Below are 12,070 nucleotides of genomic sequence, written 5' to 3' on the forward strand. Positions count from 1 at the left end.
TTATCTGAAGATCATTGAAAAGACTCACTCCAGCTGGAGTTTCCAATGGGAGCTGGTTCCTCAGCTCTCTCTAAAAGAGCCTTTCCTCTGACGTCATTGGGTTTGTAACAGGATGATAGGTTGGGATTTTCAGAGTGGCCAAACCCCCTGGAACTGGGTGCCTCAACCACTTCTTCCAAAATCCCAGCCACAGGGTTTAATTTGCAAAAGCCCAGTAATATGGGCTGAAATTCTGTGCCCATTGAAGTCGAAGACAAAACGCCCTTTGATTTCAATGGGACCAGGATGTCACCGCTGGTATCGAAGTTCCAATATTCATAGCGGGAAGTGAGAATTAGGATCTCTGAATTCCATCTGGCCTTTGGGGAAATCTCAGTCACAGGGCGGCATTCCTTCAGGGCTTAAGGCAATTAAATCAATTACCTGGTATCTTAATCCTTCCCCAGAGTCTCTGCACCATGCGGGGCAGGTAGCTGTGATTGGACTCCAGGTGCTGTATATTGAATTTGTTGAGTTACCTTCTCAGACACGGAAAGGCTGAAATAGGGACGTGACCCAGCACAGAGTCATGTGGTGAAAGCTGTTCAAAGGGGGTCAGGGCTGGTTAACATAAAGTGGGAAAACTGTTTGCTTCTTCCTTATGCTCCTGCAGTTTCTTGATAAAAATAGCACTTTCTTTCCAGAAAATTAACCAGCTGATGTTTTTCATCTTTTGCTTGAGTTCCAGGATATCCTGAGAAGGGCCCCGTGCTGCCCAGGATGGGCACAGCATGAGCATTAACCATCAAGATGGATGGTCAGGTTTTAAGCATTTCTTCCTGTGGTAGAGAATTCAGCAGCTGGTGACTTGGGACGGATTCACAACATGCAGCATGGGACAAGCTTCCTCCATCTGCTGCTTGTTTCCACCTTTCAGCCTTCACCATGGAATCGCATTTGCCAACACAACACTGTTCAGCTGGAAAATGTCTGACCAGCTCCAGTCCAGACCTAGACAGAGAGGAAATGAAGAATTATGTGAATCACTGCGCTCCTGTTTGCGTTCAGGATTGTCTAGCGAAGAGAAATCTGCCACTATGACAAAATGAGGTCGCATTTGGACAAGCATAGATTCTGTTGGTCTGTCTGTCTGTCCAATAGCTGAACTCCACAGAGATGGGACTAGGTTTACACCGGATGGCTCATGCAGGGCGAGGTCAGTGCAGCAACTTCTTGGAGCTCCAAGTTGAATGCCCAAGGTAGTTTGGGGAGCAGATACAGGGATCCCAGGGGGGCTCAGAGCCCAAAGACAGCAGGGCCAACGCTGCAGTCCAGCAGGGCGTTGGCGGCTTCCAGGCACTCACTCAGCCGGGCCCCTGAAATGAGAGGGGGTCAATGGAGAGACACCAGCTCAGGGAACAAGGGGAGAGCCTAGGGGCAAAGGGAAGAGAGCTCACAGCACGTGAGGGACTGGCATGGGGGTTGGGAAGCTGGGAAGTAAAGGTCCTGGGCTTGGGGGGGGGCTGCCCATGCTGGCAGGGCTGGGGGGCAGAGTGAGGTGAAGGGCTGGGCAGATGCTGGGGACTATGGTGGGGGGGTCCACATGATGGCAATGCTAATGGGGGCAGGGCTGGGGGGGGAGGTATCCCTATTACCCGGGGAGGAGCTCGGGGGCAGGGCAGGCTTTAGGCCGATTCACCCGATTCTCCGGAATCGGGCCCCGCGCCTTGGACACTTTTTTTTTTTAAACTTACCCCGGGTCCCTGGCTGCGATCTGCTCAGGGGTCTTCTGTGGTCCCGCTCCCTCGAGCGAAGCGCTGGCGGGAGCGTGTCAAGCCCCGCAGCCCCAGCTGGAGCCCTGGCTGGAGCACGGCAAGCCCCGCGGCCCCGCTCTCCCAGCTGGAGCCCCGGCCAGAGCGCAGCAACCCCTGCGACCTCACTCTCCCGGTTGGAGCCCCGGCCAGAGCGCGGCAAGCCCCGTGGCCCCGCTCTCCCAGCTGGAGCTCCGGGCCTTTAAATAGCCTCCAGAGCCCTGGGGTAGTGAGGGGCTCCGGGGGCTATTTAAAGGGCCAGGGCTGCAGCTGCCTCTGCCACCCCGGTCCTTTAAATAGCCGCCAGAGCCCTGCCACCCCCATGCATTCCCCAGCGCTCCCGCGGCTATTTAAAAGGTCCAGAGCGGGGTAGAAGCTGGGGAGCTCCGGGCCCTTTAAATAACCCCCAAAGCCCTGGGATAGCAGGGAGCTTGGGGGCTATTTAAAGGGCTGGGGCTCCAGCTGCCTCTGCTGCACCCCCTGCCCTGCCCACACCAGCCCCACTCCCCCTGCCTGCAGCCAGCTCTGCACCCCGTGCCCACAGCCAGTCTCTGTCAAACCCCCTGCCGTGTCTCCAGGGCCGGTGCAAGGATTTTTTGCACCCTAGGCGAAACTTCCACCTTGTACCCTCTGCCCCCACCCCTCCCCCCAGAGCAATGCTTATTATAAACTTTCAAAAATGAATACTGCATAATGTGGCATTGTTCATTAGAATTAATACCTATTTGGCTTGAAAATGTATTAATTTCATTATTTAGCCTACATATTTAATGAAAATAATTGAATAACCTGACAGGGTGTGGGGCTGGTTGGCTCTGGGCAGGGCAGGGGATGCGAAACTGGTTGGAGATGGGGTGTGGGGTTGGCTGGAGACAACGGGTGCGGGACTGGCTACCGTGCAGGGCAGGGGGTGTGGGGCTGGCTGCAAGCAGGGCAGGGGCTGCAGCAGGGGCTGGATGGAGATAGGTGGTGTGGGGCTGGCTATGGACAGGGCAAGGAGTGCAGCAGGGGCTGGCTGCATGCAGGGCAGGGAGTAAGGGGCTGGCTGTGGGCAGGGCAGGGGGTGTGGGGTGGCTGTGGGCAGAGCAGGAGGTGTGGGACTGGCTGCAGGCAGGGCAGGGGGTGTGGGGTGGCTGTGGGCAGGGCAGGGGGTGTGGGGCTGGCTGCGGGCAGGGCAGGGGGTGTGGGGTGGCTGTGGGCAGGGCAGGAGGTGTGGGGCTGGCTTCAGGCAGGGCAGGGGGTGTGGGGCTGGCTGCGGGTAGGGGGTGAGGGGCTGATTGGATACAAGGGTGTGGGGCTGGCTAGAGACAGGGCAGGGGGTGTGAGGCTGGCTGTGAGCAGGGCAGGGGTGCAGCAGGGGTGGCTGCGGGTAGGGCAGGGGGTGAGGGGCTGGCTGGAAGCAGGGGAAGGGGTGTGGGGCTCACTGGAGGCAGGGCAGGGGATGAGGGGTTGGCTGCAGTCAGGATAGGGGGTTCAGCTGCCATGGATGGAGCTGGAGCACAAAGAGCAGCTGCAGAAGGAAGAGCTGTTGGACAGAAGCTTCTGTGAGGAACCGGCTCTGTCCCATGGAGAGGTACCGCTGCGGGATCTGCATTTTAAATAGCAGTGGTGATGCCCCTGCAGCCCCTTGCCCTCTCAGCCTCCTGGGCACTGGCTCTCTGCGGCTCACTCCCTAGGGGCTCAGCCCTGCTCCTCTTGCCCCCAGTCCCTCATTAGGCCTGGGTGCACGGAAAGCATGCAGCATATCTTTGTACTGTGTTAATGACTCCTGAACTGGTGGGGGCTATGTCTAATTGCTGCCACTCTCTTTCTTTGCTGGGCAATTAGATGACAACTAACTTGGAATAGCCCAGAGGGGACAGAGTAGAGAAGGAGGGAGGAGAGACCTTTAGGTTTCAGTTCTGTGCAAAGCCGGTTAACTTTTCTTTTCAGCTGCCTATAAACAAACCTAGTAGAGAAAAGAGTTTCTTCCCCACATCCCCTCCCCCCAAAATTCGGTTATGATTTTAATGGATCCAGAAGCAAAATAATTCTGTAATCAAAAAGACAAGTTTCCTGCTTTCCCTTCCACAAAGATCTATTTCCAACCCAGGTAACTTATTATTTATTATCTGTAGTAACTATGTTCTCACGTTTGAATGATACACTGTAGTGGTGTCCGAGTTCTTTGGAAATCCCTCAGCTCTTTTGCGGTGTTGGGAGTGAATGCTAGACCCTCGGTTAATTACTTTTACCTTACTTCACTGCCCATCTTTTGGTCATTAATTTTTGAAGTTAAATTAGATTTTCAAAACCCAGCTTTAAAATGATGTTCATGCCAACAATTGCAATTTAATTGTCCAAATGGGGAAATCGATGCCTTGAAATTATGGGATCTAATATTTAAATTGTATTAAAAATGTGGCATTATAAAGGGGAAATATTTTAAAAGGTTTTACCAGCATCCCCATTACTGTTACCCAGGATTATGCTTCAAGCCGTAACACAGGAGGGAAAGGGCAATGGACAGATTAGTGTTCAGTGGTACTTCAAACAAAAAGACATTTACTCTTAAATTATCTTGTTGATGCCTAATTGACGATCTAATAGCATGTATCAAGTACATCAAAACTTCGCTGAATAAGCTTGTTAGCATTTCTAAGGGGGACAGTGAACATTCCAAACAGTGATAAGGTTTCTTATCAGCCATACTTCAAGCCTCCCCTCACCCCCCACTATGCCCTGATTGGGCAGGTAGGCAGCTCCGGTGGAGCTGCCGCAGTGGTGTCTGCGGGAGGTCCACCGGACCGGACCGTCCGCAGGCACGACTGCGGCAGCTCCATGAGAGCTGCCTGCCGCCCCTTCCGGACACCCTGGGCTGTCGGCTGCCGCGGCGGCGCCCTGACCCTGGCCAGGGGACCCCCTGGACTGCGGACTGCCGTGGCGGCGTCCTAACCCAGGGGACACCCTGGACTGTGGGCTGCCGCGGCGGCGCCCTGACCCAGGGGACACCCTGCACTGCCGGCTGCCACCGGCAGCTCAGACTCCCTCTCTGTCCCAGCAGCAGCGGCTGCTCAACCATTTAAAAAAAAATTTGAGGGTGCTTTTTGGCGCCCTCAAATCTCGGCACCCTAGGCAACAGCCTAGTCTGCCTAAATGGTTGCACCGGCCCTGCGTGTCTCCAGTCAACCCCTGCCACACACCCCTATGGACCTGCCCAAAGCCAGCAAGCCCCACACACACTGCTGCCCACACCAGCCCTGCACACCCTGCCCTGTCTCCAGCCAACCCCTGCCGCACCTCCCTGCCTGAAGCCAGCCAGTCTCACACTCCTCTGTCTCCAGTCCTGCCAACCCCTGCTGCATCCCCCGCGGCCCTGCCTGAAGCCAGCCCGCCCCACACACCCCCTATCTCCAACCAGCCGCGCACCCCTTGCCCTGCCTCCAGCCAGCCCCATGTCCACTTGTGCCCTGCAGTTCCCAGGGCACTAACCCTGCACACCTGCTTCAATGAGGGGGGCAGGGAGCAGCTGGGACCCACACATGTGAAATGGCAGTCATTAATAACCAATCAACAGCATATATGATGCAATGTATATATTATATAATTTTATTATTTATATAGTTATGGAAAGTAAATAATACATGGAAGAAATGAAAGGCTTTTTCTTCCACTTTCTTTTTTAAGTCATCCTTGCCAGGGCCCCGCCGAAAATGTTCAAATTGGGCCCCGCACTTCCTAAAGCCGGCCCTGCTCGGGGGGCCTGATCCGCACCCCCGGTGCCTTCTCTCTCGGTCTCTAAGCAGCGAAGCCATCAGGCTGGAAGGGAAAGTGTCCATGCGAGCTCCGCTCCCCCACCACGCCAGGGAGCATCTGCAAATGCCTCATCCTGCACCCAGAGAGCATGTGCCAACTCCTCATCCCCAGCTGCTAGAATCCAGGGACCGGCTGCGCAGTTCGCCCCACCTGCTGGGAGCCAGAGACTGTCTGCAAATTCTTCACTCCACACATCCTGCCATGTCCCCCCCCATTGAACTGGGGCTGGGGTGTGTGTGTCTCCAAACTGCCCCTTGCTCCTTTCTGCCCCTTTATAGTGCAAAAAGAGGGGAATTCTGCAAATGTTTCAACTCCAAGATACCTCATTCCCATCTGGGTATTCACCCTACACTCTCCATCCAGGGTGCAGCGGTGGGATGTGGGGGAGAACCCATCAGTTGACCATCACACCTGCCTCTCAGTAGGGAGAAGGCATGGAAAAGAAATGAGGAAGCTCAGCCCGATGTGAGGAAGGGAGGGGGGAGTTTTTCCACCCACCGTGTTTCCTCTGGGGTTTCTGCAGAACCTGCTTTTAATGTCCCGCTGGATGGTGCTGGATCTGCCCACCCGCCCTAAGTCCTCTGTGGGAGCCCACAGCTGGGGCAGAGAGAGCTTCCCCCTCCACTCACAGCCCCACACCCATGGTCCTCTGGCCTGGGGGGACTCATTGTAATGGGATTGGTGGGAGGTCAGTCTCCAAGGCCCCTCCAGACCTCGCTCTCTCTGCTGAAGCTGCCAATGAGGGGGCAGCCAGCACATCCCTTGGCCCACATGGCTTCCCTCAGCCCCCATTGGCCTGGAATGGTGATCCGCGACCAGTGGGAGCTGTAATCGGCCGAACCTGGGGACGCTGCAGAAAAACAAGCCGTTATGGCCCGCCAGCAGATTTCACTGACAGGCTGCATGCCAGAAGTTGCTGATCCCTGTGCTATGGTAATGGTGGTGATGTAAATGCCTTAAATATGAAATATGTAGCCCTTAGCCCAAACTGAGCTAATTAACAATTTAGACTGTGGGTTTTAGAATGGAAATAGGTGCTTGAATCCTTTTACAATTAATTAAGGACAGAATGCCTAGAACCTGAATGCCTTTGTCTCCTTTGATATTCCGCACCTACTCTTAACATGAACCTCTGAAACCCAACACTCAATTTCAAACCGAACCCTGAAACATCACTCTAATGTTAATCCTAATTCTAAATCTTATCCTACACATAGCCTTGATCTTAGCTCTAAGGGCTGTGTTGTTGTTCTTATTAAGGCACAGAGAGCTTGTACCTAACAATTAAACTCTCTGATATACAAATACAGTAGAACACAATACCCAGAGTTTGCTATTTGTTGCAATCTACATTCCCTGGTCTACCTGCATCGCTGACCTCCATCTTGCAAGAGGAAGGTTGATCTTTGGTCTCTATTGCCACAATCCACTTTCTTACACAACTACAGAGGGACTTAGATGTTGCAGTACTCAGTGTCACAACACCTCACATTCAGGTACCTAGAATATCATTGGGATTCACACAGTCTGAGTCAGGCCCCCAGGCTCCCTATACAATGCAAGAGGAGAGGGAGACAGCCAAGAATGAGATCCACAAAAGCCAGAATGATAGGCTAAACTAGGCAATAGGAGGTGCTGTGACCCAGGGATCCATTGGTGCCAAGTGGCAGAGGGCAAAAGGTGTTTACAGGGATCCCCTGGGTCAGGTTTCTATGTAACTGTTCACCAAAGGGTGGCATATAAGGTCTCTACCAAGAGCTAGTAGCTTACTGGTCATCATAATTGCAAAGTGTATGCACAGATAATATTTAAGGAGTTGTTTATCTATACTGAAAACTATGCTCTTAAGGTATGTACATTAAGACAGGTCAACAGAAGGCGATAAACAGGTTCTGTTCTGGTGGCGGTAGTAAACGCTTCTCTCTCTGGCTGGTCATTGTGTATCTCATAATGTAAGTCCATTTGCTTTACTGAGCCTAATGCTAATGCAGAAGTTGTGAATTCATATAAGAGAAGGGCTGCAGGAAAAAAACAAATCCAGCAAAGGGGATGTCCTGCTTACAAGTAAAGACAAGGGATTTAAGAGGTATAACTGGGAGTACTGAGGTAAAGCCAGGATCATTCATTGAGGAGACAAGCTGAGTGGCTTTTCTAATGAAAAAGGCATTGCAGCCTACCTGGCTGAGAAACGCAGGTGAGTAATACTATAAGATATGACAGTAACTAATTAAGTAAGTCTAGGCGCTCGAATGTGTACTATATGTTTATTTTACATGTAACCATTTGTTTTAAATATATCCACTTACTAGGACTTGAATCTCTCCTCTGTGTTAAATGAACTTGCGCATGTTTTCATTATAAAATCGCTAATTACTGTGTGTTGAGCAGAGCAGTGATCCGAGGGGAAACTGGTAAGCTGGGGTGTCCTGCTTCTTTGGGAGCAGAGGATCTGTGAATTCGCTGAGTATCCAGTGGATCAGGGGCTGAACACTCCAAGGAGATATTCTGAGGGCTCAGATTTTGGATAGTGCCAATTACTAACCTGCCGAGGGACCGCGGAGCCTGCATAGGCTGAGAGGGGAGTGCTTGTGTTGCCCACAGCTGGTGGGACTGGGGAGCTGACTCCCGACAAACACAGACAAGGCTTCCTCATTCTAGGGACAGATGGTAGAGAGGTGTTTCACAATCCTGGGAAGCATCACAGATACCAAGGACAAGGGGGTGTCTTAAGCCCCCTCCCTTAGCCCAGTGGTTAAGGTACTCATCCGTGATGTGGAAAACTACTAGGTCATGTCCCTCCTCTACTTGAGAGGGAGAAGGGATTTAAACACAGGTCTCCAAACACTCAGGAGAGTGCTCTAAACACTGGTTGATAGGGTAGTGTGATGTAACTCTCCTGTATTCTATCCTGGTGATGCTGTTCCATTTTGGATAAATAATTAAGGTGTCATTAGAGTGGGGGACTGGATCCTGGGTCTCCCAAATGCTGGTAGCGTCTACCAACGACCAGCCTATAGACATTCTCATGTGTACACATGCCCTCTGGCCCAGTGACTCTTTATTCATCCAAAGTGGAACAACTGCACCAGGAGAGACTAAAGGACTCCCACATCAGAATATCCTTTAACCCAGTGCTTAAAGCATTCACCAGAGAGGTAGGAGACTTCTGTTCAAATCCCTTTTTCTCATCAGGCAAAGGGGAGACTTAAACCAGGGGTTTCCCACCCACCAGCCAAGTACTCTAAAGCGAGGGCTACTTCCACCTGTTTTGTGTGGCATTAGGTATGCTTTGAGCACACCTACAAAATCAGACTCTGCATGCAAGTTAAGTGAAGGAATACCGATCTTCTCCCCATTTACGTGTTGCTCTGGGGCCTAGGTATCCGGGCGCAGAGAATGAGACAACAGGACATGTCCCCAGTGGCAAAAACATAGGTGCCTAAGGAACTTCTACTGCACAAACTTAGGTTCCGAGTGAGTTTAAGCACCTAAAAGAGTTTGGCAGCAGCTGAGTGCTGGTTCTGTGAATCCCAGTGGGGTCTGATTCTGGGACTTGGGTGCCTGAAGTGACAGTCTGGCACCTAATGCTCTTTGTGAATCTACCCTTGGTTCTTATCTATATCTTTAGATGCCTAAATACTTTTAAAAATTGGCTTTAAATGGAGTTCATACACAGGAACTTGGAAACTTCAGTAATAAAAATACAGGAGTTTTCCACCTAAGCTCTGTTCTGTGTAAATAGCCAGCCATTTGGAGTAAATAATACAGCTACTGGTTTGATTTTTTTTTCCTTTTATAATGCTGATTCAATGAAATTGCAACATTTTGCAGAAATGTATTGATTTCATCAAAAAAATATACAGGAAATTATCTAAATGTTTTGTGTCAATAATATAACAATTTAATAATTAATATATTACAGACATGATTTAATATTACATTATATTATATTATAAAAGTTGAAGTGATAAAGTCAAAATAAAACATTTCAACAAGATCAAAATTAAGTATTTCAGAAGATTTCATTTCACAAAAACAAAATCAAATGTCAAAATATTGGAATTTCCCGTTGGATGAGAATTCAGTCTTTAGATAAGCTCTTGTAGATGAGACTATGTTTAGCTGGAGACATATTCAAAAGCCCTAAGACATATTACATTTTACCTTTTGCTTAGAATTTGTTGAAAAAATGGGGGAAAAAACCCCGCATTTGTGAAACAATTCAAAATTTCAAAGTATTTTTCATTCCAAAAATAAATTATTTTTATTTAGTTTTTTGTTTTGTTTTCTTTGCTTTGTATTTTTTTCTGCAAAACATTTTTAAACAAATATGAAAAATCCAAATATTGATATTTGGAATTTCCCCCCTTTTCCCTTCTTTTTTCTTTATCCTTTCCTCCCAGCTCCATTTTCACTTCTAAATGCAATACAGTGAATGGTATACAGGGATTTGGTTATTTTCATTTCTCATTATTTTTTTCTTTATGCCACTATGTATTTTTTCAAAAGCTGAGGAGTCAAAGAGTGAAGAAAGAAAGAAAGAAAGAAAGAAAGAAAGAAAGAAAGAAAGAAAGAAAGAAAGAAAGAAAGAAAGAAAGAAGCTGAACACAAAAATTCAAAATACCAGAATTTCAAAATATTCAGTTTCAACAAAAAGAAGAAAAAGAAAAGGGTTTCTGATTTTGAGAAAAGATTGTTTTTTCTTAAAAAACAATGCAAATGAAATAATGTTAACAGCTCTAATGATATCTTACTATATAGCAAATCAAAGACATCTACAGACTTTACATACCAGTGAGTGCTTTTTCCAAGGCTTTCTTCACCTCTTTGTTTCTTAGAGTGTAAATGAAAGGGTTTAACAGTGGTGTTACAATTGTGTTTAAAGTGTTGACTATTTTGTTTAGAGCCAGGGTGTTCTGTACAGAAGGTTTGACGTACAAGAAAATGGTGGAGCCATACCAGATAATCACAACAGCCAGATGAGCACAGCAAGTGGAAAAGGCCTTTTGCCGTCCTTGTGCTGACGGAATTCTCACTATTGTGGAAATGATAAAAATGTAGGAGATCAGAGTTACTATACAGGTGCCCAGGAGGACAATGAAGGAGGTGATGAAAGCCACTAGCTGAAGGAGATATGTGTCTGTGCAGGAGAGAACTATCCAAGAATCTAGGTCACAATAGAAATGATTGATGACATTGGGGCCACAAAAGGACAACCTGGTTATGAGATACGCCGGCACACAAATAGCTAGGAAACCACACACCCAACAGCAGAGGGCCAGCCAAGCAGACAAGGTGCTGTTCATGATGGAACTATAGTGCAGTGGATAGCAAATGGCCAGATAGCGGTCATAGGCCATGACGGATAAGAGGAAACATTCTGTGCAGCCAAAGGATAGAATGAAGTACATCTGTGTGATGCAGCCAGTAAAGGAAATGGTTCTGCTTGTCCCCAGGAAGACTGCAAGTGTCTTGGGAATGCAGGCTGTGGTGTACCATATCTCTAGGAAAGAGAAATTGCAGAGGAAGAAATACATGGGAGTTTGCAGGTGGCAGCATGTTCTCACTAGGATTATGATGGCCATGTTTCCCATGACTGTCAGGATGTACATCATGGAAAACAGCACAAAGAGGAAGGTCTGCAAATATTGACTACCAGGGAAGCCCAAGAGGATGAATTCGTGCGCTCTGGTTTGGTTTGCCATCTGTGTTCAAGACGCATATTCCATCTGTTACAAAGCAAGAGATTGTTACAGAGGCAGTTAAATATATTAGATCAGGGGTCGGTAACTTTGAGAAATGGTGTGCCAAGTCTTCATTTATTCACTGTGATTTAAGGTTTCATGTGCCAGTAATACATTTTAATGTTTTTAGAAGGTCTCTTTCTATAAGTCTATAATATATAACTAAACAATTGTATGTAAATAAAAATTTTAAAATGTTTAAGAAGCTTCATTTAAAAATAAATTAAAATACAGCGGCCCACGGACCGGTGACCAGGACCTGGGCAATGCAAGTGCCACTGAAAACCAGCTTGCGTGCCGCCTTCAACATCTGTGCCATAGGCTGCCTATCTCTGTATTAGATATTGCTGACCCTTGAAGGTTTGAGTTCACCATCGCAGTCTGTCAGGATACCTAATACCGATCACCGCCTCTTTGTGTGATGAGCAGACTAGGCTATACTAACTGTGAGGAGAGGCAGGTTTCTTCACCTAACGGGCCCACACTTGTCCTTTAGGCACCTTTGAACTGTATTCTGTCAATAGATGTTCAAACAGTCATTCTCTCTATTCATATACCTTAGGTCTTTGTGGGCAAGCTTCTGATTTACTGTTATCAGGATCTGTTTTCGTCTAACACAACTTTTTGATCAATTCCCTTTTTCACCAATTATATCTCCTTTCAGTTTTTGTCCCTTGATGCTCTCTTTCTGGTGCATCTGTAGCTATTATTTCCCTCTACTTCCCTTGTCTAATAGTGTCA

At 48.4% G+C, this 12,070-nt stretch overlaps 1 protein-coding gene across 1 annotated transcript; it reads right to left on the reverse strand.

Annotated features, from left to right (window-relative positions):
- Positions 1–10,286: 10,286 nt before the first annotated feature.
- LOC115639921 (olfactory receptor 6F1-like) lies at positions 10,287–11,290 on the reverse strand. Its single transcript, XM_030542844.1, has one exon. It carries the CDS (start codon positions 11,288–11,290, stop codon positions 10,370–10,372), a length of 921 nt encoding a protein of 306 aa, XP_030398704.1. The 3' UTR covers positions 10,287–10,369.
- Positions 11,291–12,070: the final 780 nt, after the last annotated feature.

The sequence above is a fragment of the Gopherus evgoodei genome, unplaced genomic scaffold (assembly GCF_007399415.2).
Source record: "Gopherus evgoodei ecotype Sinaloan lineage unplaced genomic scaffold, rGopEvg1_v1.p scaffold_152_arrow_ctg1, whole genome shotgun sequence".
NCBI lineage: Eukaryota > Metazoa > Chordata > Testudines > Testudinidae > Gopherus > Gopherus evgoodei.